Genomic DNA, 27,057 nt, shown 5'->3' with positions numbered 1-27,057 from the left:
TTTCTAGACCATTCCTCCAGTTTATCCAGGTCATCCTGTAGTCTCTGTCTATCTTCATCCGTCTTGATTCTTCTCATAATTTTTGCATCATCAGCAAACATCGAGAGGAATGAGTCTATACCCTCTGGAAGATCGTTCACATATATTAGAAACAGGATGGGTCCAAGTACTGAGCCCTGTGGGACTCCGCTGGTGACATCTCGCCACTCTGATGTCTTCCCCCTCACCGTTACTCGCTGTTTCCTGTTGCTTAAGTACTCCCTTATCCACTGGAGCACCTTCCCTTTTACTCCTGCCTGTTGCTCCAACTTTTTTAACAGCCTTTTATGGGGTACTGTGTCGAAGGCTTTTTGGCAATCCAGGAAAATGCAGTCGGCCCACCCTTCTCTTTCCTGCCTAATTTTCGTTGCCTGGTCATAAAATTCTATTAACCCTGTGAGGCACGATTTACCATCTCTGAACCCATGTTGGTGGTGCGTTACAAAGTTATTTCCCTCCAGATGCTCTACGAGCCTTTTCCTCACGATCTTCTCCAGCACCTTGCATGGTATACAAGTTAAGGAAACTGGCCTGTAATTCAGTGCCTCTTGCCTGTCACCCTTTTTGTATATTGGGACCACGTTAGCTGTCTTCCAACTTTCTGGTAAGTCTCCTGTTTCCAGTGACCTGTTATACACCATAGAGAGTGGCACACTTAGTGCTTCTGCACCTTCCTTTAGTATCCATGGTGAGATTCTATCAGGCCCAACAGCCTTTGTCACATCTAGCTCCAGCAGACACCTTTTGACCTCATCACTAGTGAGGTCAAATTCCTCCAAGGTTTCCAAGGTTGCCGCCTCCTCATTTAGTGCAGGGGCTTCTCCTTGTTCTATTGTGAAGACCTCCTGGAATCTCTTGTTGAGTTCTTCACACACCTCCTTGTCATTCTCTGTGTATCTGTTCTCCCCTTTCCGCAGCTTCATCACTTGTTCCTTCACTGCTGTTTTCCTCCTGATATGGCTGTGGAGCAGCTTTGGTTGGGTCTTGGCTTTACTCGCGATGTCATTTTCAAACTGTCTCTCTGCTTCCCTCCTCACTCTGATGTACTCATTTCTGGCCCTCTGGTACCTCTCCCTGCTCTCTGGTGTTCTGTTATTTCTGTAGTTTCTCCATGTTCTTTTACTCAGTTGTTTCGCTACCTTACATTCCTGGTTGAACCATGGGTTTTTCTGTTGTTTTTCGTTTTTCTCCTTTTGGACGGGGATAAACCTGTCTGCAGCTTCCTGGCACTTTTGGGTGACAATATCCATCATGACCTGCACATTCTTGTCTCTAAGTTCTGTTTCCCATGGTATTCCCATTAGGAAGTTCCTCATCTCGTCATATTTTCCTCTTCGGTAATTCAGTCTTTTCCCCTCCACTCCCATCCTTGGATAGGTTATCCCTACCTCCACCAAGTACTCAAAGGTCAGTACACTGTGGTCACTCATTCCTATGGGGGCTTCAACTTTGACTTCCCTTATTTCTGACTCATTTAGGGTGAATATTAAGTCGAGTCTAGCTGGTTCATCATTGCCTCTCATTCTTGTGGGTTCCTTGACATGCTGGCTCAGAAAATTCCTTGTTGCCACTTCCAAGAGTTTAGCTCGCCACGTATCTGCACCACCATGTGGGTCCCCATTCTCCCAGTCTATCTTTCCATGGTTGAAATCACCCATGATTAAGAGTCTTGAGCCATTCCTGCAGGCAACTGAAGCTGCTCTCTCTATTATATTAATGGTTGCCATGTTGTTCCTATCAAACTCCTGTCTAGGTCTTCTGTCATTTAGGGGAGGGTTGTAAATGACTGTCACTATTATCTTAGGTCCACCCATTGTTATAGTTCCTGTTATGTAATCTCTGAATCCGTCACAGCCCGGAATTTCCATCTCATCAAAACTCCAGTCCTTCCTTATCAGCAGGGCCACTCCTCCACCTCCTCTCCCTTCCCTCTCTTTCCTTACTATATAGTAGTCCTTTGGAAACACAGCATCTGTTATGACTCCTGACAATTTTGTTTCTGTTAGTCCTATTACATCAGGGTTTTCTTCTTGCACCCTTTCTGCCAGTTCACTTGCTTTATTGGTAATCCCATCAATGTTTGAGTACATTACCTTGAAGCTCACTTTCTTATATCCAATTTCACCCACACTCCCTACAAGTGTAGGAGGTTGTTCTATGGTCCTTGCTACTTGGGTAGGCTCCTCCTCCTGTGAGGTAGTTGCCAGGGGTTCAGGGGGAGGTGGGGTGGGGGGTGGAGGGTGGATACCTACCGTCAGCTCACCCCGAGCAAGCACGCCTAGGTGAGTTTGAAGAGATGTCCTTATGATGGGGTGAGTGATGATGCATCTGATACAAGTAGCATAGATAAACAGTACAGGTATTAGCGGCTTCCATGGTGGTGTTTTCCATAGATATTTTCAAGAATACCTGAATCTTTCCTGACTGACAGACCCTCTCTCTGGCTAGCTGAATCTCTTCCTGTGTGGGACCTTACAAAGCAATCTTTTCAAGACTACCTTACAATTTGAGCTTTTCCTATAATCGATTGAATACATACTACCTTATGCTTTACAAGCTCGGCTATATACCACCTACAAGTCCTAAAGCCAAGGGTGCACGCGAGTGCGTTATTTGCAAGCACACAGAATGATGAAACAGGAAGCGAAAATCTTCCTGTAGCTGATGGAACGAGAGCAAAGTCATGCTGTGTACCATGGACTACTTCGTTGATTATTACGCACCTCCAAAGTACTGTGTAATACAGTGTGTTACTGTGTAAATAGTATGTGAAACTGTACATATTGTAATTTTAGTGAATTTTTTCCACGTAATATTGTGACAATAAACATTTATTGTGGACACATTACTGACACATGTATCACAGTTCCATGGAACATTATGAACATTCTACTGTGGGCACAAATATGCATCATATACGATAAAAGAAATAAAACTGCACTGGAAATACATAGAACAAATATTTGAAAATATATTTGTGGCAACACGCGGTGCTTGAATGGCCCATGCGACCATGTCTGGGAGCTTCACACACGGGCGACCAGGCCCTGATCACGTCACAGAGCACCTTGTCCACGTCCTCACAGCCGAAGTAAGTGGAATATGGTAATTATTTTTACATAGACATGTTCAGGGAAGGGAATTTATCATTTTACAAAGAAAAATTATTTTTTGGGAACACTTGATGTCATGCACACTGGGGAAATTTCACAATAAACACAGCGCATCACAGTGGTTAAATAGGGACAATCGTTTTGTATGACGTCCATTTCACATGACGAACATGGCGCCGGAACGGATTAAATTCGTTATTCAAGGTACCACTGTATTTATAAAATTAATAAATGAACTTAGGAATAAAGTGTTTTATAAATGTTGTAGAGATGTTAACTCTACATATAAGGTGTAAATTTCATGTAAATTGAAAAAAAAAATGAAAGAGGAGATGCAATTTTATGTTACTTGAAAATAAATATGATCAAACATTTTGCCACCTATGGTTGAAGTTGACTTCAATCAATTTCCTCCAAAATTTGCATCTTTACAGATAGGCATACATTCTGTAAGGTGTATAAGTCTCATGCAAATTGGCTGGTAAAAAATATGAAAAAAGATAAAAAATCAAATTTTTTGTTTTTTGTGGAATTTTTTTTTTGGCATTTAAATATTAAAACACTTTATTATATTCTACTGTGATAGCTTAGAGTCATAGACATGATTTCAGTTGACATTTTTGTTTGATGTTAATTTTTGACCATTTTGGAAAATTTTTGACACACTTCAATATTTTTTTTTCTCCCTTCCTATTTATGCTCTGATGCTGAGACTTGGGCCAGTTAAACCAAATTTTATATACAACTAGTCAAAAAAGTTTGATTGAAATCGAACCAGTTTTCATTTATCGCATTTTTCCGTAATACCCTAAAGTTGAACCCCAGGGACGTGTACACTCACGGGGACCTAGCAGGAGGCACCACCTGAAGAGACAATCGTACTCATACAGGTACAATGGGGGCAACAACCAAGGCAGAACCCCCCCACCCCACCAAGCAACACAATAAAAAGAAAAAGAAAACCCCCGCAAGAGGACAGAGTACCCAAAGGAACAGAGCCAGCCGCTATGAATGGTGAAAACAAGCTGCGCAGTACCCTGCGCCCCTTACTAGTGCAAACTGCCTCTTACCCCTAAGGTAAACAAGAGAGACAAAACACCCAAGCACCCAAAGGGCGGCCAAAAAACTGAGCAGTATAACGGCCCAGCAGAGGCAGGACCCAAGGAACTTGCGGAAGGTGGCCTCACGCCCCAAGGGCAGTACTCATAGGGCACCTAGGGAAGGGGAACCCAAGGCGCATGCAGCCCGAGTACTGTAAAATAACTCCTGGCTCGCGCACCACTGGAAGACAGCCACCACACACAAAGTACGGTGCTGGAAAATCACTGGAGCCAGAGCACATGACCTCTGCTTCTATCATCAACCTCAGAACTTAGGTGTGGATGGCCGGCGTGGGGGTCTGGGGCTCCCCCTTTTCCCTCCCGGAAAGAGGGGGGGAGCTGTGCAGACAGCGATGCGGCGACGTGTGATGTCATGATCGTTTGCTCGTTTCTGGTTTAGGGAGTTCTATCCACTTGTTTGGCTTTTTGTAGCAATTTTCACAAGAATAGGGGTTTGTTTTGGGACGCTTACCTTTCTGGGTGCCTGACCCGGTCGATGGCAGACATAGAATGCTTCCAACCACACGGGGGTTTCTATAGGCCATTGCTCCCCATGCCTCTCTGAGGGGGCTAGGTTCTGTCTCGTGGTCCCCGGTAAGCCTACAGAATGCCATACACATGACTGATGCCAAAATCTGACGTTAGCATATCAGCCTGGATAGCTCTGGGAAGCTGAAGGGGCTACCTCCAGAAAAAATGAAAAAATAAAAAAATAAAAAAATTTGAAAACAGAAAAATGTCTAAAAGGTTTATTCAGTTGATGTCAGGTACGCTGCTCCATTTTCTATAGAAAATACAAAATAATAAAAAAAATTGAAAAAATCTAAAAGTTTCGTTAGTGAGAATTAGTGAGAAAGGGAGGGGGAGGTAGGCAGGATGGAAGTAGTGAGGGGGGGATGGGAGAATTAGGGAGGGAGGGAAGGGCAGGCAAGCAGGCAGAGAGGCAGACAGGCAGGCAGAGAGGCAGGCAGGCAGGCAGGCAGGCAGGTAGGCAGAGAGGCAGGCAGGCAGAGAGGCAGGCAGGCAGGCAGAGAGGCAGAAAGGCAGGCAGGCAGGCAGGCAGAGAGGCAGGCAGGCAGAGAGGCAGGCAGAGAGGCAGGCAGGCAGAGAGGCAGAAAGGCAGGCAGGCAGAGGCGCAGGCAGGCAGAGAGAGAGGCATGCAGGCAGAGAGGCAGGCAGCCTGCCTTTCCCTCCCTCCCTAATTCTCCCTCACTACTTTCCTCCTAGCATCTCTCCCTACCTTCCCCTCCCTCCCTTTCTCACTAATTCTCCCCCTCTCCCACTATTTCTCCTCTCTCACTAATTCCCCTCCCCCCTCTGTTGGTGGAGTGGTGAGGGAGGCAGTAAGGAAGGATTTGCTGACCAGGCGATGGTTGCCTAACTTCTCAGTCATATTGTATTACAAATTTTAATCTTAGTTGTAAAATATTTATGCCAAAATGTTAATTTTCATATATTAATATACATTATTAATCATTAACATGTTATATCATTTCCTATTTATTAATTAAACAAATATAGTTTTATTTATGAATTATGCACAGCTGGCATCTGTGAGCAGGCGCTGACAGACATGTCCGCCTCTACACAGCCTCCGCCCCATTAGTAGTTCCCGACCCCGTTAGTAGCTCCCCCTCCTCCGCCCCGTTAGTAGTTCCCGACCCCGTTAGTAGCTCCCCCGGAAGCTACTAACTGCCTGCTGTTCTCATGTTATGAGGAAGGCAGTGAGGGAGGGATGGCAGGCATTGAGGGGAAAAGGCAGTGAGGGGGAGAGGCAGTGAGGGGGAGAGGCATTGAGGGGAAAAGGCAGTGAGGGGGAGAGGCTGTGAGGGGGAGAGGCTGTGAGGGGGAGAGGCTGTGAGGGGGAGAGGCTGTGAGGGGGAGAGGCTGTGAGAGGGAGAGGCTGTGAGGGGGAGAGGCAGTGAGGGGGGAGAGGCAGTGAGGGGTAGAGGCAGTGAGGGGGAGAGACAATGAGGCATTGAGGGGGAGAGGCAGTGAGGGGGAGAGGCAGTGAGGGGGAGATGCAGTGAGAGAGAAGCAGTGAGGGAAGGAAGGGTGGGGGTGAGTGAACGCAATTACACAATGAACTTTATTTCATTTGTTGCATTTACGCTATGAATCTGTCGATTTTTTCCCTTAGAATTTTTTGTTAAATTTAAAAAAAAAAATCTCTCCATTTTCCTCCATTCCTCGTTTACGAACTTACGTAATAACCGACGGGTCTCGTCCCCATGGGGTTCGGAAACCAAGTGGTGCTCTGCATAGTACTAAAGAATTGGGTGAATTGGGTATAAAATTTACTTTGAAGGTAATTTTTTGGGGAGTGTGGAACGGATTAATTCAATTCCCATTATTTTTTACGGGAAAATTTGTTTTGACTTACGATATTTCGACTTACAATATATCTCTGGGAATGGATTACCATCATAAGTGGAGGCCCCACTGTATTAGCAATACAGTGACATCTCGGCTTACAAATGCCCCTCTTTACGAACTTTTCGGGTTACGAGCCCAATTTCTTTGTAAAATACGAATCGGGTTACGAACTTTGCCTCGGGAAATGAAGTTTGTTGATACACGTATGGCCGACCTAGCACGTGGTAGTACGGCGACTGCGCCTCAGTTTACCAGTGCCTCCTGCCTAGTGACAATCCCGCCTGAATTCTTTGTAAAGAATTTTAGTGTTTTTCAGTTTTTTGGGTATTTGAACATAAAAGTTATTATAATATATATTGCCATGGGTCCCAAGAAAGCAGTGGTAAGGTTCAAGCCAAGAAAACATATGTGAGAGTAACCATAGAGGAAAAACAAGAGATCATTCGTAAACATGAAAATGGTACACAGGTTGTTAAACTAGCTATGCAGTACAACAAATCTATGTTAACGATATACACTGCAATTGTTAAGAAAAAGGACATTATGAGTGCTAAAGTAGCAAAAGGTGTATCAACAATCACGAAATAAAGAACACAAACTCTTAAGGATGTTGAAAAGTTGTTAATTCACCCAGAGCAAGCAGTAGTAGGCCCTTGTGTTAACCTTTTTAATGACAATGTGATGTCTCACTTCAGACAAGTGTTACAACGTAGGGAAAAACAAGTGTCACTAGACAGGTTTTTAGCGAGGAAAAACAAGTAGAGAGCCACAAGCAGGTCCTAGTGGTATGCAGGAAAAACGTGCCAGAGAGTGTACCCCTAGAGAAGTCATCACTGCCTGATGTTATAATGAAAGTGGACTCCCTTTCCAAACACTAACACCTCTCCTAATCCCCCCTCCTCACTGTCTTCCATATGCTAACAAGTCATCAATATAGGTAAGCAATAACTTGTCCATTCTTTAGTACTAAAGATTTGGGTGAATTAGGTATAAAATTTACTTTGAAGTTAATTTTGGGAAGAGTGTGGAACAGATTAATTTACGTTATTTCTAATGGGAAAAGTAGCATCAGTTTACAAATTTTCAGCTTACGAACTGTCTCTGGGAACGGATTAAATTCATAAGCTGAGGTACCACTGTATCAGCCTGGATAGCTCTGGGGGAGCTGAAGAGGCTCCCTCTAGAAAATTGTGGTAAAATACACCTGGACACTGTAAATAAATTTGTGGCAACTCTGGCTGCTTGAAAGCCATGCGCGACTAGTGATCCATTAGTGGTCCATTTTCCACTGGTTCCATAGTGGTCCATTTTTTCACATTATACGTGAAATGCGCACATTATGAAACAAGTCCTATAATAATCTGACAATAAATGAAATTTTTACAAATGTTTTAATTGTGGAGGGCATTAACATCCTCTGCTGAACTACGTGTATTGATTTAAGGACTGCAATAACATTATCGCGAAGCCAGTGTCAAACACAAAAAGGGGATAAGGAGAAGAGCATTAGAAAATTTTAACAATTATTTACAACTGGGATAATGATGGACATAAGGAGAGTAAATCTTCATATGAGAGGTCTTGGAATGATTTATGAAGCCAAAACCTGTAGATAGAGATAATTGATATTGTAGAACATAACAGATTTGATAATGCAAACTACAAAATGTTTATTAAGAAGCTGCTAATAATTTGAATATAAATAATACTGTGGGGTAGTTAGAAGCAAATAGAGATGATCCTGATTATGGTTTACAAGCAAAGGCTGCAACTGCCAAATGTTGCAGGTGGTAAGGAGGAGGAGATTGATGATGGTAAGAGAGTACTGAGTAAGCTTTAAATCTGATGAGAAACAAGGAAATTAATTTATTATATTACCTGTGTATGATCATCAGGTAGAATTTTTAAATATATCAACCAACACACAGAACGAAATCTGCTTGCTCGCATCTCCCCAGCTCTACCGAGGTTCTGTATAGCTTCTGTTCCAGCACACCTGCAGATTTCTGCCCACTCGGCACAATAAGGTAAACCACCCCCAAGAACTCTGACTGGGCGACTGACACTGAAGTGATCTTCATGCTGCATACTTAACCTCTCATTGGCAGATGCTGCAAACAAAATTTGGTTTAAAAGCTTCAGTAAATATATTTAACCATTAACAATTACACAGTAAACACACGCACTTTGTTTTATCACACTCCAGCAACACAATTTTGCCAAATAGCAAATGGAAGGTACAATATTTTGACTATTATAGAATCATGCACAGTAAATAAGCTTCTGTCACTGTTTCATAAAAACATTTAACCAAAAAGCACTTATAAATTTTATTAACTGAGAAGTACTTTAAAGACACTGGTTTAACCCTTCCACTGCTCAGGGATCCTGAGGACATTTACACCCCTGTGCGCAAGAAAAAAAAAAAATTATTTCATCTTCTTAAAATGTTTAATTTGTGTTCCCTGAGAACGGGGAAAATAAAAAAAAAATCGTAGTTAAAATATTTTGGGTGCAATTGACAGAGGAAGTCTGGCAAAAAGTGGGTGTTGACAGAGTGGTCGTCAGAGTGGTCGTCAGAGTCGGTCAGCGTCACCCGCGCTGACAGGTGGGAGTTGCCACAAAGATATTATCACTTAATTATTTCTATGTCTCTGATTGATTTTTTCTTAGTTTTCTGCAGTAATATTATTCAATAGTGTGTATTGTAATATATTTACATAATAAAAGTGGGGAATAATCGCTATACTCAAAAATATGGTGTCATATTAGTGATTCAATTATGTTCATAAAACAATAAACAAATAGTTTTGCTGCTATTGCACTCTATCCACAGGTTATATATAAGTATCTGCATGTTTTGTTCACCATAACGAACCACTAAGTTGGTATTGAGAGTCGAAAAGCAACGAGGAGTGACCCGCCACACACCAGCCAGCCACTCGCTGCCACTCCCTCAACAACGCCTCACTTACCCACTTTTTCCTCCCACCATCCTGTTTTATATTTTATTCACAATATACAGACATTATGTTATATATAAGAATCTACATGTTTTGTTCACCACAACTGTACAACTAAGCTGATATAGTTAGTTCAGGCACTAAGAGTCGTCACTATACACAGTCAGCTGGCGGCTCCCTCACTCATTCAAGGTCACACACACCAAACTTTCTCCCCCAACAATACCGTTTGTGGTGTTATGACTCTATATACAGACGTTATATATAAGTATGTATATATTTTGTTCACCACAACTGTACAGCTAAGCTGATATAGTTAGTTCAGGCACTAAGAGTCATCGCTATACACACAGCCAGCTGGCGGCTCGCTCACTCATTCAAGGTCACACGCACTAACCTTTTTCCCCCAACAATACTGTTTGCAGTGTTATTACACTATACTTGTATACACATATTATATATAAGTATATACATGTTGTATGCACCGTAACTGTACACTTAAGCTTGTAGAATGCCCAAAGAGCATAGTGGCCTCCCTCTGCACAGCCAGACAAATCATGCAGACGACGTCACCTCCGTCACCCAAAATGCTCCTCCCAGCATAATCCTTTTGCTGTTATATATAATGTGTGTATTAGTGTAATAAGTATCTACATTTGTGTTCACCATAGAGAACCACTGAGCTGGTATGGTGAATGCAGACAATAACAGGTGACCACACAGTCAGTAAACAATGCAATCTCCCTCCGTCCCTCAGCATCACTCCTCCCACAGCGCTAATTATTACAACAATCCTGCCATTATCACAACCCTGGTTATTTATATCACATTCAGGGGTCATCTGTAATATTGTCATCGTTAAATAATAGCAATTATATATTTATTTTGACATTTTTCGTCGATGCTGTGGTCACAAGCTGAACAGCAATGCTGTTCGCTCATGCTGCGTGCACCAACCTTGGTTGCTGCAACAGTACTGTGCCTCTCACACCTGAGAATATTGCCCACGATTTTTTTTTAAAATGGCATCTGTTTACAAGAGCCCTGAGGAAGCTAATGTGAACCCCGTGTAGCCGCGGGCCATTTGAATCATGCCTGGCACCCAATGGCATATATGTACACCATGCGCACTGTGGGACATGTTACTCATGGCGTATATATACGCCATGCGCAGTTTAATGGTTAACAATGATGCAATTTTATTATTCAACTACAACAAAACTTTAGTGCTAAGTAAAAATAAGTGCATAATAATGATAATGGTCGCTAATCTGGTTCACATGGGGGCCTACCCTTCTCTGAGTTAGACGGACAGCTTCACAGGAATTCTTACCAGCAGGCCCAAAGATGAAAATATTCAATTTTTTTTTTTTTTTTTTTTTTTTTAGTAAAGTACAAACAAAATTCCTATTTCCACACACAATAAACATAAATTTACATACGGTAGACTGGCAAGGTCACTTTTGACTGCCAGATGCTAAGGTTTCTTCTGCTGAGTCTCCCAGTATCATTCAATAACCCTGTCACTCTCTCAGTAACCCAAATTTCTGTCTGGCACAGTTTGGAGAAGAAAATTTGGACTCAATTTTGTGAGGATTATCAGTCAGGGTTGATAATGTTCAGATTAACCACTGCACTGCGCAGAGCGCCTATAGGCGCTAGATCAGGGGTGTACCGAGCGTCTGTGGGCACTCGTATTTTTAGCATAGGATTCAAAATTGGCGCTCGGTGACTCGGGTATGAAATGGATGCCCGAGGCCTCCAGTAATCGTCCACCATTTAAAAAAAAAAATCCCAGCATGCCCCAGGGGCCCTGAGGACCCTTAGTTTCAAGGAAGCAACCATGTCTGACGCATCGTCTATGAGCTCCTGATCCATGTTCAGCCGCGGTGCTGCAAAACGACTCTCAGAGGAGGAAATACAGGACATATTGTATGATGATGGACCGATTGTTGATGATATAGACTACAGTCCAGAAAAATACCTAGCACAGGAGTCTGACACGAGTGATGGGGATACTGAGGTGGACGATGTCAAAAGTGTGTACAGTACACGCGCCTCGCCCAGCCTCCCATGTCGCCCTGGGTCAATACCGCTAGAGTTACCATCACCATCTGTGTCACCTGATGGTGATGCGAGTCTACTGAGTGATACTATATGTTATAAGTCATTTTCAGTGTTCAGTGACATAGGCTTAGATATAAGCAGTGATGATGAACCAAGTACAAGCGGGTACGGTGTTACTAGGCAGGGTTTCGCTGCCCCAACACCACAACAAGGCAAGCGCGAGCGTGTCATGCGGCCTGTTCGCGGTAGGCCTATACTACACAGAACAGTCTCATCTCGTGGCATACCCACACGCAGCTCTAGCACAAGACGATGGAGCCATGGTGTTGGCACCTGTGCTGGTGGTGTTCGTGCTAGGGTTGACTGTGGTGTTGGCGCCAAAACCAAAAATACTGGGGTACTTATGTTGCAGGATTGTGATAATTTTGTCCCACAAATTCCAACATTTGATGATACCGATGTAGGTGTGACACTCATATTCCCCTATACTGGTGATGATATACATGAAATTGATTACTTTATGGCATATTTCATCAGCCATTCATGGACCATCTCGTTGCAGAGACGAACGGATACACTCTGGAACTAATTGACTCTGGAATTTTACTTGCCTCTCGGTTGACATGTTGGAAAGACACGACTATTGAAGAAATGTACTTGTTTTTAGCATTGTGCATGATGATGAGGCATGCAGTTAAACCACGTAATCCAGGATTATTGGAACAAAGACAGCCTTGTTCCAACTCTCTTGTTCAACAGATAGATGTCACGTGATAGGTACCTGCTGTCGGCATTTTGAGAACAATGTTAATGAAGACAGGTAGTCTGTCACAGTATCACAGTCTGACACGACAGAGTGTGGAAAGTACGGAAGATATTTAGTGATTTGAGAGGAAAGTTCCATGACTATTTTGTACCAGCACATAACATCGTTATAGATGAATCGCTAGTTCTGTTCAAAGGACGACTGGCGTTCAAGCAGTACATTCCATTAAAGCGGCACAGGTTTGGACTAAAGTTCTTCGTGCTATGTGACTGCAAAATTGGTATGGTCATGGACATGATATTGTAATCAGGTACAGATGTAAACATACCAGGTCAAGATCAACATGGGTTCTCAGGAAGTGTCGTGAAAACACTCATGGAACCATTGCTGAATAAGGGGCATATCCTGTACATGGACAACTACTATACCAGCCCCTTGCTGACCAGATTCCTCCTTGGCCACAACACCTGCATATGTGGCACTGTCAAGGCCCACAGGAGGGAAATGCCAGTGTTTGGCATTGTTTTGCAGTGGGTGAATGCTAGCTGCGAAAGTGTGATCATATGTTATCCGTGAGGTGGAGGGACAGACACAAAGTGAATATGTTGACAACTATTCACACCGGTGCCATATTGGACAGTGGCAAAGTGAATTTTGAAATAAGGTTGCCAATGTATAAACCTGATTGTGTCATTGACTACAATGTAAATATGCAGTTAATAGATAAATGTGACATGATGGTTTGTGCCGTCGAATGCATGTGAAAATCTGTGAAGTGGACGAAGAAATTATTTTTCTACCTCCTTGTCATTACAGTGCTGAACTGTTTCAACACGTATCTTGTGAAATCTGGCAAGAGACCACCAATCCGTACATTGTGTTGCTCTAGTGTCACAACTACTGGTGAAGTATGGGGTGGAGGGTAGTGTTGTGCCGTGTGGGGTGCCAGCAACAATGCCTCATGCAGTTCCTGACAGACTCAGGGGAAAAGAAATACATAAGCTTGGTTATAACAGGCACACGAGACAAGAGTAAATGTGCCTGCGTTGTTTGCAAGAACACACAATGTGGGAAACAAAAGGGAAGATCCATCTGCACTTGGTGCATTGGGCCCAAAGTTGCCTTGTGCCCCGTTGACCGCTTCACTAATTATCACACACTTGCGCTGTTCTAAGTGTGAGGCCTTAGATGATGTATATAGTCTGATATACTGTATATAGTCTGTATATAGTTGGAAATGTACATAACTGAACATATAAAGAAAATATGAACAATGTTTGTGGAAACAATTGTGAAACATTTAACAGTTTCTTTGAACAGTATGAATGTTTTACTGCCTGAATTGTGTAAACCACTTCAATATACATAGGATTAGCAAAAAAAAAAAAAAATGCATTTGTAATTATGTGGAAAAAATGAACATAAAAATATTTGTGGCAACTGGCACTTGTTGAATCTGGCGCGCGACTGCCTACGGGAATCTACGGCACGGGTGACCACCTAGACGTGACGTCATACGCCATTTTGTGGACATCACTGCAGCCAAAGTAAGTATATTTGAGCAGTATTTTCAACATATCTGTGTTCTGTGGAGGGTATTTAACACTTTTGGAAGGAAAAATAATTTTTTGCAAAGAATTTTTTGTATGTGCAAAGAGGGATTGTCGTATTTTAAGGCAGCGCATCAACGTGCACTGCCTTAAAATAACGACAATCGTTATTTATGGTTAACGAGCTCTTACAGAATGTAAAGTACTGTAACCCCGCGATTATCCGGGATTCGAACATCCAGAAAATGCCCTTTTATTGTACAGTTCTTAAAATTCTGAAGTTTTTTTAGCCCTGTTATCCACACCGAGTTCAATATCTTCCGGAAGAGGCAAAACCAAAAAAACTTCATTGAGCATCTTTTTGGTGTACAACCTCTTTGTGGCACAGATAATTCCCTGATCCATAGGCTGAATGAGAGAGGTTGTGTTAGGAGGAAGTGCCATACACGTTATCTTGCCATCTTGTGAGGTTAACGTGTCAATTTTGGAGTGGGCAGGCGCATTATCAAGCAGCAGCAAAGCCCGAACTTCGCTTGGCCTTACTTTGAGTTTCTTAACTTGATAGGCACGAACTTCCCTGCAGAACACGTCATGAAACCAGGAAAGAAAGATCTCCTGTGTAAACCATGCATTTTTTGAGTTAAAATATTTGACTGGCAGTCTGTCCATGCAATGTTGCAAGGCTCTTGGTTTCTTAGATTTACCAACAATTGCACACGTGATTCTGTCTGTGCCATCGGCATTCGCACACATCATGGCCGAGAGCCTGTCCTTGTTGACCTTACGTCCTGGCATACAACCCTCACTCCTCATTGCTAGAGTTTTTTCTGGTAAACTCCTCCAATACAACCCAGATTCATCGGCATTATAAATTTGATACAAATATAAATTATTTGCCACAATGTATGCCTCGAGTCACGAGCAGACTGGATTAATACCGTACGGCCCGCCTCATGGGTTTCATATACGGACAAAGCCATGATTATCCGGTCAACTGTCTGGATAGTGTAACATCGGCAGAAAATTAACCGACCCTGATATTTTATCTGACCAAACCAGCTTTTATCCGGTTCCTGTGGCCATTTTGGCCAGATATTGTGATAACTTTATCCGATCACGATTTTGACCATATAGGAAGCCATCTATAACTGGGCCAAGGTGTAGAGTGAATTAAAGGAATCGACTTTGAAAAATTCCTGGAAAAAACTCCTCACGTCTACGGTCAGAAATGAGGAGGATGCAGAAATGGATTTTGAAGGATTTACAGATGAAATCCATGAAATGTTTAGAAATGCTGGCAAAAACTTAGAAATACAGGATGTGGTTGATTGGCTTGAACAAGATGCCAATGACCCAGGATATGGTGTGATGAGTGAAGACGAGATTCTCCAGTCTATTACTGGCGAGGTCGATGAAGAGTATGAAGAAGGAAGTGAAGAACCAACACCAATGACCACAAAATACAGTGTACTCATGACCAATGTTGACAGATCAATAAATTTGTCATCTAATTGTGCTCATCCAGAGGTTGGAAACATGTATCTGTTCCTTAGGCGAACAAAAGAGCTGATCTTACAACTGGCCAATGAACACAGAAGGCAAGCAACACTTGATTCTTATATGGTACGAAAATCAAACCAAGCACCTTCAACAAATGAGGCGGCACATGCAACCCAAGCGCCTTCAACAAGTGAGGCGGCACATGCAACCCAAGTGCCTTCAACAAGTGAGGCAGCACACGCAACCCAAGTGCCTTCAACCAGTGAGGTGTCACAGGCAAGCCCAGCACCTTCAACCAGTGAGGTGTCACAGGCAAGCCCAGCGCCTTCAACCAGTGAGGTGTCACAGGCAAGCCCAGCGCCTTCAACAAGTGAGGTGTCACAGGCAAGCCCAGCGCCTTCAACAAGTGAGGTGTCACAGGCAAGCCAAATGCCTTCAATCAGTGAGGCTTCCGCAACTGACAGTGAAAACTAACTTTGCCTAATGAACTGTACAGTAATTTTAAGTGTTAATTTTAGTGTTGTGTTAGTGTAAGTTATGTAAATTGTCAAGAATTTTTAACTTCAAGATGTGTGGCATCAATCAAGAAGACGAACAACAACAAGGTAGGTTGAGGTTTCTAGTTGAATATTTAATAATTATATGTGGCAAGGCAATTCAAATTATGTTGTTTGTAATATAAAAATACTAGTTGGAAATGGTTAGTTTTGGACTCATAGGTGAAAAAGTACCATTATCCGAAAAATGTGATAATCCGGCTGGGGGTCCTTCCCATATAGTCCGGATGATCGAGTGGAGACAGTATGTGATGTCAGTACAGTACATGGGAGACATGTCATTAATGAAAAGACTTTATCAAGATAATTTAGGTCAAGACCAGGCCAAAAGTAACTTTCAGCTAGAGAGTTTACTTTAATTTCAATCTCCACATGTAAAAAACCAGCGTTGAATGTAATGAAACGCCATTTTCTGGGTGAGACCCGGAGGCATCCCGGAGCTTTACCGGCTGATATGCTAATGTCAGACTTTGGCATCAGTCATGTGTATGGAGTTCTAGGGCCTACCGGGGACCACGGCCAGAACCTGGCCCCCTCAGAGAGGCAAGGGGAGCAATGGCCTATAGAAACCCCCGTGTGGTTGGAAGCATTCTATGTCTGCCATCGACCGGGTCAAGCATCCAGAAAGGTAAGCATTCCAAAACAAACCCCTATTCTGGTGAAAATTGCTACCTAAAGCCGAACTAGTGGACAGAACTCTTCAACAGAAAACAAGGAAACTAGTATGACGTCATACGTCACCGCGCCGCTGTCTGCGCAGCTTCCCCCTCCCCGGGAGGGGGAAGGGGGAGCCCCAGACCTCCCACGCCGGCTATCCACCCATCAGTTCTGAGGCTGGATGTCAAAACACGCGAAAAACCGCCGACTGGAGGGAGGGAGGGTTGCCGGGGAGCCTCCGGGTCTCACCCAGAAAATGGCGTTTCATTACATTCAACACTGGTTTTCTGGGGGGAGCCTGTAATACTTTCTGTAATGTAATGTAATACTTTCTGTTCTGTAATATTCTGTAATACTATCATGGCTAAATAATACATGTTATATATATATATTTTAACATTATTAGGCGATGCTGTGGTCACAAGCTGAACAGCAGTGCTGCGAGCTCATGCTGTGTGCGCCAGCCTAGGTTGCTCACTCAGTACTGAGGCTCTCACACCCGGGAATGTGGCCCAGGATTTTTTTTAAAGATGGTGTCTGTTTACAAGAGCCCTGAGGAAGATGATATGAACCACATGTAGCCGTGGGAGTTTTGAATGGAACACTAAAAATAAAAATACCCGGAGGTGCGTTGCACATCCCCATCGAGGGCCTGCAGGCGCGTTGCGCAGTTGAGGGGTTAAATAACACACCATAATATTTTAAAAGTATTTGGTTGGCTATATATTCATTTCAATATTAACAAGATAATAAAATGGGTATTAACACAACTTAAGGTGCATATTATGGTGCCATTATACATCATGTGTTGACACTCTTGGGCGAGTTGGGAAGGGCTTGTGTGAGAGAGAGGGGGTATAAGCAGGAAGGAGACATGTAATCATCTGTCTGCCCAGTGTTGTGTCTTGTCTGGCAGTCTGAGGCACAGACTTTGTGCAGCTTGACAGCTTGTCTTGCCTGTCGGCATTTTCACAGCTTGTCTTGCCTGTCGGCATTTTCACAGCTTGTCAGCATCTTGACAGCCTGTTTTCCCAAAAGAGCTGGGAGGGGGAGAATGGGAGCATGGCATGGTAGGGAGGGGGAGGATTGAGTGATGGTGAGGGTTGGGTGGGTGGTGGATGGAGGGAGGGTGAGGGTTGGGAGGGGGAGAATGAAGATAGGGAGAGCTGGGAGGGGGAGCATGGCATTGGTAGAGAGGGGGAGGATTGGGTGATGACATGGGTTGGGAGGGTGATGGGTGGAGGGTGAGGGTTGGGAGGGGGAGAATGAAGATAGGGAGAGCTGGGAGGGGGAGCATGGCATTGGTAGAGAGGGGGAGGATTGGGTGATGACATGGGTTGGGAGGGTGATGGGTGGAGGGTGAGGGTTGGGAGGGGGAGAATGAAGATAGGGAGAGCTGGGAGGGGGAGCATGGCATTGGTAGAGAGGGGGAGGATTGGGTGATGACATGGGTTGGGAGGGTGATGGGTGGAGGGTGAGGGTTGGGAGGGGGAGAATGAAGATAGGGAGAGCTGGGAGGGGGAGCATGGCATTGGTAGAGAGGGGGAGGATTGGGTGATGACATGGGTTGGGAAGGTGATGGGTGGAGGGAGGGCAAAGGTAGGGTGTGGATGTATAGAGATATGGGTAGGGAGAGTTTCACCCACTCTCCTGCCTGTGTGACCACATACCTAACTGCCTGCCCACCCACTGAAACCTGCCTGCCTGCCTGCTTGCCCATCCACCTGCCTGCGTGCTTGCCCATCCACCTGCCTGCCTGCCCATCCACCTATCTGTACACCTGCCTGCCTGCCTACCTGCTCGCCCACCCACCCACCTGTTCACCCACTTGCCTGCCTGCCTGCCCACTCATCTACCAACCACCAAGCCCATCTGCCTGCCATCCACTCATCCAGCCTGCCCACTCATCCCACCTGTCTGCCCGCCCACTTGCCCTGCTCACCCACCAGCCAGACAGCTAACCACCCACCCAGCCCTACACATAAATTATCTTTTGTGGAAATTCAAATTATCATGGTTGTGGTACAAAAAATTGTGAATATGTTCACTTTTGGATTTTCCTGGTAAAACATCTGTTAATCCGGATGACTGGCCTATCTTGATGGGGGGGCTTTCCCAAATAGTCCAGATTAGCAACTTCATCAGTAGCTGATTGTTTTGTGTATGAAAAATATAAGTAGTCTTCTGTTTAAAATGTATTTTTAAGTCAATATTTTTGGGGGTGTGGAAGGTATCATTTCAATCTACATTATTTCTTATGGGAAAATTTGTTTTGGTGTATGAGCCATCTTTTGGAACGGATTAAATTCATAGACCAAGGTTCCACTGTACATACAGAACAGTAAATGTCATTTTATACAAAGTGAATAAGAAAAAAAAAAGATTTACATATCGAGAAAGAGAAAATGGTAAAGAGAAGAACCCATATTTGTGTGGGACAAGACAACACATTTGCCAAAGCTCAGTTACTAGCTGATGAAATGTGTGTGTAAAAGAGGAGCAGGTGCAGAAATCAGTGTTTTCACTACTGCAATGACAATTTTGAATACAGTACCTGAACTTTTATTAAAACCAATTTAACAGCACTTAAATTTTTTAAATATCATTCATAATTAAATTTAAAAAATTAACTATCAATATGTATGCTATACTGTATATGCAATTATAATAAAATATAGTTTTCAACATTAAACTTCATTTCTAACCTGTGCTGAGGTTGTTAATTGGGTCCTCTCCTACAGAGACTGTGTCATCATCTCTTGACAAGCTGGCTGTTAGAGGATCTGACAGATTTAAATTAAAATTATTACAGATATATAATAAAAAAATACAGCATTGAATGTAATGAAACACCTGTTTCTAGGTGAACCCAGGAGGCCCCTGAAGCTATCATACACTGATCAGTGCCACACTACTAAGTGCCATCGTCGTGGAGTTCCATTTACCTACTGGAGAATACGAGCCAGAACTTTGTCCCTTCAGAGAGGTGCAGGGAACGATAGCCTATGATCACTTTACATTTAACACCAGCCGTGCATTGGTTTTATTTTGACAAATTGGTGGTGCACTGAAAATACAGATTCCAATTTTTTTTCCTTTTTTGGGATATTGTTAAAATCCCTTCTCTGAACATGTACATGAAGAAAGTACTTTGAAAAAACACTTACTTTGGCTGTAATGACATGGAGAAAGTAAAGTGTGAGGTCACTGGAAAATGTTTGCCCATGCGGGAGGCTCCAGGAGGCGGTCGCACTGGCAATTCAAGACTCACTATTTGCCACAAATATATTTTCGTCCATTTTCAATGCATTTTCATTGCTTTCTAATCACTTTTTTTATCATATATGATGTACATTTGTGTTCTATATAATATGTACACAGTAGAATGTTCATAATGCTCCAAGGAACTGTGATACATGTGTCACTAATGTGTCCATGAAAAACATTTATGTTACAATATTACTTGATGAATATTCAACTTATTAACACTATTTTTACATTATCACACACCATTTACATTGTCACACACACTATTACACACTCAGTACTTAGAGAGTGAGTGATAATCACCGAAGCAGTCCATGGTACACAGCACAACTTTGCACTCAACACACCAGGTATAGGAGATGAAGATGACTGTCATGCCCTCCAAATGGATCTAGATAATATAAGCGCCTGGAGCGACATGTGGCAAATGGAATTCAATGTGAATAAATGTCATGTTAGGAATGTTGAAGCGGAAAAAACAGACCACACCCAACTTATAAATTATGTGGAAAGGAATTAAGCCTTTAAGTGCGCAACACATCATGTGATGTGTTCAGTGGCTTACAGTAACTTGCACTCCACATCATATGATGTATTGGAGTACTGCCCAAGATTTAAACGGCCCGCGGATACACAGGGTTCACCACACCTTCATCAGGGCTCTTGTAAACAGACGCCATTTTTTTTTAAATCGTGGGCCAAGTTCCCGGGTGTTAGGGGCCTCAGTATTGAGTGAGCTACCAAGATTGATGCACGCAGCATGATCTCACAGCACTGTTGTTCAGCTTGTGACCACAGCATCACCTAAAAATGCCATAATATACATGTTCATGCTATTATTTAGCAATGATATTATTACAGAAGACCCCTGACTGTGATAAAAATTGACCAGGATTCTGATAATAGCAGGATTGTTGTGATAATTAGCGCCCTAGTGGGAGGAGTAATCTTGGTGGAGAGGGAAGTAGCATTGTCTGCTGACTCGTGTGACCACCTTTTACTGTCTGGACTCACTATACCAGCTTAGTTGTTCGCTATGGTAAACAAAACATGCAAATACTTATATATAACGTAATATAAAAGCAAAAACAGTATGGTGGGAGGAGAATGGTGGCGAGTCAGGTGAGGTGAGGGAGGGAGGGAGTAGCAGCCAGTGGCGAGCAAACAGCAAAAGGAGTGTGGGGAAGAAGCCATTTTGGTGATGGGTGTGGCAACATCTGCATGATTTGTCATGTTGGTAGAGGGTGGCCACTATGCTCTTTGGGCATTATACCGGCTTAGTTGAACAGTTATGGTGAACAAAACATGTAGATACTTATATATAACGTCTGTATATAGGATAATAACACCACAAACAGTATTGTTGGGGGGTGAAATTTTAGTGCGTCTGACCCTGAATGTGTGAGGGAAGCAGCCACCGCCTGACTGTGTGTAGCGACGTCTCTTAGTGCCTGAACTAACTATATCAACTTAGTTGTACAGTTGTGGTGAACACAACATGTAGATACTTATATATAACATCTGTATATAGTGAATAAAAGCAAAAACAGTATTGTGGGAAGAGAATGTGGGTGAGTCAGGTGAGTTGAGGGAGGGAGGAAGTAGCAGCCAGTGGCGGGCTGCCACTGCCACTCAGCATGCCAACTTAGTGGTTCATTATGGTGAACATGAATGTAGATATTTATATATAACGTCTGTATATAGTGAATAAAAGCAAAAACAGTATGGTGGGAGGAGAATGTGAGCGAGTGAGGTGTTGAGGGAGTGAGTGGCCGTGAGTGGCTGGCTGGTGTGTGGCGATCACTCCTCATTGCTTTTTGACTCATAATAGCAACTTAGTGGTTCATTATAGGCAAAACATACAGATACTTATATATAACCTGTGTATATGGTGTAATAACTGACAAAGTATTTGTTCACTGCTTGATGAACATAATAATTGAATCAACAATATACACACCATATTTTTGAGTACAGCGATGATTCACTCATTATATAAATACAGTGGTACCTCGCATAACGATTGCCCCAAAAGACGAATATTTTGGGTAACGAACGGCCCGATCGGCGTCAAATCGTCCCTTATGACGAACGCTGGTTTGAGTAACGTCAACACCACGTGGTGGGGTCGCGCTGCTTCTTGCACATTCTTAGACGCCTCCGACGATGCACATAAATTATGTTGTTCTTGTTTAAAGATGCTAATGATGCTGGGATATAAAAGGGTGACTACTGAGATGTTGCAAAGCATTGACGTTTTTGTAGGAAAAAAGAAATGAAATGTCTGATATACAACAAATGTCAAAAAGGTTCGTTCGGTGTTCGGCAGGTACGCTGCTCCATTATAACAATCTTTCTTTGTTTCAAATGTGTTCCATTTGTTTTTTATTTGTCATTTGCGTCTCAATAATGGAGAAGCCTACCTTACATACACTGAATAAACCATTATGACATTTTCCTTTCTTCAAATGTGTTCAATATTTATTTTTCATTTGCCTTATAGCAAAAGGTTCGTTCAGTGGTTGGCAGGTAGGCTGCTCCATGTTTCTTACATACAAAAAACGTAAATAATAAAAAGAATGAAGAATTTTGAAAACCAGTACAAATTTCAAAAAGGTTCGTTCGGTGGTCTACAGGCCGGCTGCTCCATGTTTCTTAAAAAAAAAAAAAAAAAAAAAAAAAAAATAAAAGAACTGTTGAAACAATTTGAAAAATGGACAAATGTCATAAAGGTTCGTTCAGTGTTTGTCGGGTAGGCTGCTCCATTATTGAGACGTAAGTGACAAATACAAAACAAATGGAACACATTTGAAACAAAGAAAGATTGTCATAATGGAGCAGCCTACCCCACAAAAACTGAACGAACCTTTTGCCATAACGAATATGAAAGACAAGGGCTGCTGGCTGGGTTAGTACTGCGTGAGCAACCATTTGTGGCACACGTGCCTCTGGCTCTCAAACACCTGTCCCACACGGTGTTGAAAGACTGTGCTCAGTCGGTGCAATTCAGACCCTTTTGTTTGAAGAACATAAGGGTCATAACATTGGTGAAGCTAGGCACAATAAGGGCTTAACACAACGGTCGGATGCCAGTGATACAGCACCTATGAGGATGATACAGCAAGCGTATCCAGGTGTAGCTCTGAGCCCCACCCTTGCCATCTCTAATGTATATAGATGATACATAGATGAATCGTTTTCTGCGTTCAGTGATGATGCATCTGATACAAGTAGCATAGATTAACAGTGTTAGCGGCTTCCATGGTGGTGGTGTTCATTGATATTTTCAAGAATACCTGAATCTTTTCCTGACTGATGGACACTCTTTGAGGCTAGCTGAATCTCTTCCTGACTGCTGGACACTCTTTGAGGCTAGCTGAATCTCTTCCTGTGTGGGACCTTACAAAGCGATTTTTTCAAGACTACCTTACAAATTGAGCTTTTCCTATAATCGTTTCAATACTACTTTATGCTTTACAAGCTTGGCTACATACCACCTACAAGTAGTAAAGCCAAGGGTGCACGCAAGTGCGTTATTTGCAAGCACACATAACGATGAAACAGGAAGCAAAAATCTATCTGTAGCTGGTGCAAGGAGAGCAAAGTCGCGCTGTGTACCATGGACTACTTCGTTGACTATTATGCACCTCCAAAGTACTGAGTGTGTAATACAGTGTGTTACTGTGTAAATAGTATGTGAAACTGTACATATTGTAATATTAGTGAATTATTACCACGTAATATTGTGACAATAAACATTTATTGTGGACACATTACTGACACATGTATCACAGTTTCATGGAAAATTATGAACATTCTACTGTATACATATTGTAAAGGTCACAAATATGCATCATATACGATAAATGAAACAAATAAAACCGCATTGGAAATGCATAGAAAAAATATTTGAAAATATATTTGTGGCAACACGCGATGCTTGAATGGCCTGCGCGACCGTGTCTGGGAGCTTCACACACGGGCGACCAGGCCCTGATGACGTCACAGCGCACCTTGTCCACGCCCTCACAGCCAAAGTAAGTGGAATTTGGTAATTATTTTTACATAGACATGTTCAGGGACGGTAATTTATCATTTTACAAAGAAAAATTTTATTTTGGGGAACATTTGATGTCATGCACTCTGGGGAAATTTCACAATAAACACAGTGCATCACACTGGTTACATGGGGGACACTCGTTTTGTATGACGTCCGTTTCACATGACGAACATGGAACGGATTAAATTCGTTATGCGAGGTACCACTGTATATCACACTACACACTATTGAATAATATTACAGCAAAAAAACTATGAAGAATCAATCAGAGGCATTGAAATAATTAGGTAATTATCTCTTTGTGGCCACTCCTGCCTGACAGCTGGCGAGCAACAGACCGTCTGGGACGCATGCTGAGTCAGCGCCTGTTTTTTGCCAGACTTCCCCACCCTATAGCGGGCAATATATGCCACTTATGATTTTTTTATTTTTCCCATGATCAGAGAACACAAATTAACAGGTTTAGAAGAAAATATATATATTTTTTTTTTGGTATGCGCCTGTGGGTGACAAATGCTAAATAGCCTGGAGCCACACAAAGGTTAACACTGATGCTCTGGGCGCACATGCACCGCACTACTCCGGGTGGGTTTGGGCATTCCGCAGGAACATGCGGTAATTCTGAAAAGTGTATAATCTTTTCAACTTTGTTACCTCAATTCTAGGTTTATCAATTTGGTATCAATGTGTTTGCAATAGAATTCTCTACAGGACTAAATGCATATTAAGTCCAAATGCCCAGCGTACCATCCGCAACAAATGCCCAGCGCACCATCCGCAACGAACAGAGAACGTGAGACCGTGTTACCCGGGAGCGCGCAAGACCGATAAAATGTGTACACTCCTTTCACTTTGGTCACCTCAATTCTCGTCCAAGATCTTTCATTTTAGTATCATTGTGTTTGCAATAGAATCCTCTACAGTACTAAGGACATATAAAGTCCAAAAGCCCAGCGTAACATCTGCAACAGAGAAAGTGAGAGCGTGTTATCCGAGAGCGCACAAGACTGATAAAATGTGTATGTACACTCTTTCACCTGGGATACCTCAATTCTCATCCTAGGTCTTTCATTTCGGCATCAATGTGTTCGCAATAGAATTCCCAACAGGAGTATGTGCACATAATGTCAAAAACAGCGGCATGCTCCACCCACCAACAACATGAAAGTTACCAGAAAAAGAGCAATCCGCCACCCCCAGAAACTAGCCAGCCAGCCCACTTGCCTGCTCACCCACCTACCAGCCAGCCCACTTGCCTGCCCACCCACCTACCAGCCAGCCCACTTGCCTGCCCACCCACCTACCAGCCAGCCCACTTGCCTGCCCACCCACCTACCAGCCAGCCCACTTGCCTGCCCACCCACCTACCAGCCAGCCCACTTGCCTGCCCACCCACCTACCAGCCAGCCCACTTGCCTGCCCACCCACCTACCAGCCAGCCCACTTGCCTGCCCACCCACCTACCAGCCAGCCCATTTGCCTGCCCACCCACCTACCAGCCAGTTACCATCCAGCCAGTCCACTTGCCTGCCCACCCACCTACCAGCCAGTAACCAGCCAGCCAGCCCACTTGCCTGCCCACCCACCTACCAGCCAGTAACCATCCAGCCAGCACACTTGCCTGCCCACCCACCTACCAGCCAGTAACCAGCCAGCCAGCCCACTTGCCTGCCCACCCACCTACCAGCCAGTAACCAGCCAGCCAGCCCACTTGCCTGCCCACCCACCTACCAGTCAGTAACCAGCCAGCCAGCCCACTTGCCTGCCCACCCACCTACCAGCCAGCCCACTTGCCTGCCTACCCACCTACCAGCCAGCCCACTTGCCTGCCCACCCACCTACCAGCCAGCCCACTTGCCTGCCCACCCACCTACCAGCCAGCCCACTTGCCTGCCCACCCACCTACCAGCCAGCCCACTTGCCTGCCCACCCACCTACCAGCCAGCCCACTTGCCTGCCCACCCACCTACCAGCCAGCCCACTTGCCTGCCCACCCACCTACCAGCCAGCCCACTTGCCTGCCCACCCACCTACCAGCCAGCCCATTTGCCTGCCCACCCACCTACCAGCCAGTTACCATCCAGCCAGTCCACTTGCCTGCCCACCCACCTACCAGCCAGTAACCAGCCAGCCAGCCCACTTGCCTGCCCACCCACCATTCATCCTTTTGCTTTCCCAAAAATCACTAAACAGTTATCGACATTTTAAAACCTCCAAATTTAGTGGACCCTCCAGATTTAACGACCTAGTTACGGCCCCATATAGGTTGTTAAATCGAGTGGATACTATACATGAATAGTGAAATACTAAAGAAACTGTCCATGACTTTTGCAAGACCAAAATTGGAATATGCAGCAGGTGTATGGTGCCCATATCTCAAGAAGCACATCAACCAGTCTCTGTGGTGTAGTGGTAAGACGCTCATCTGGTGATCCGCAAGCACTTTGTCATGTGTTCGTATCCTGGCTGGGGAGGATTTACTGGGTACAAATCCCTAACTGTAGCCTCTGTTTAACTCAATAGTAAAATGGGTACTTGGTTGTAAAATTGATTCTTCGTGGGGGTCGTATTCCAGGGACCATAGAATTAAGGACTTGCCCGAAACGCTAAGCGTACTTGTGGCGGTACAAGAATGTAACAACTCTTGTATATATCTAAAAAAACCAGCGTTGAATGTAATGAAACGCCATTTTCTGGGTGAGACCCGGAGGCTCCCCGGAGCTTTACCGGCTGATATGCTAATGTCAGACTTTGGCATCAGTCATGTGTATGGAGTTCTAGGGCCTACCGGGGACCACGAGCCAGAACCTGGCCCCCTCAGAGAGGCAAGGGGAGCAATGGCCTATAGAAACCCCCGTGTGGTTGGAAGCATTCTATGTCTGCCATCGACCGGGTCAAGCATCCAGAAAGGTAAGCATTCCAAAACAAACCCCTATTCTGGTGAAAATTGCTACCTAAGCCGAACTAGGGGATAGAACTCTTCAACAGAAAACAAGGAAACTAGTATGACGTCATACGTCACCGCGCCGCTGTCTGCGCAGC

General features: G+C 43.7%; 1 protein-coding gene across 1 annotated transcript in view; it reads right to left on the bottom strand.

Annotated features, from left to right (window-relative positions):
- TBC1D5 (TBC1 domain family member 5) overlaps positions 1 to 27,057 on the bottom strand; it is a gene marked incomplete in the record, with an annotated part of 601,299 nt that overhangs the window by 490,208 nt on the left and 84,034 nt on the right. Inside the window, 2 exon segments of the mRNA XM_045742746.2 lie at positions 8,507 to 8,739; positions 19,394 to 19,471. Coding sequence (XP_045598702.1) covers positions 8,507 to 8,739; positions 19,394 to 19,471 — 311 coding nt within the window.

The sequence above is a fragment of the Procambarus clarkii genome, chromosome 11 (genome assembly GCF_040958095.1).
Source record: "Procambarus clarkii isolate CNS0578487 chromosome 11, FALCON_Pclarkii_2.0, whole genome shotgun sequence".
Lineage (NCBI taxonomy): Eukaryota > Metazoa > Arthropoda > Malacostraca > Decapoda > Cambaridae > Procambarus > Procambarus clarkii.
The sequence above is the reverse complement of the archived record's forward strand: the minus strand, read 5'-3'. Positions and strand labels throughout refer to the sequence as shown.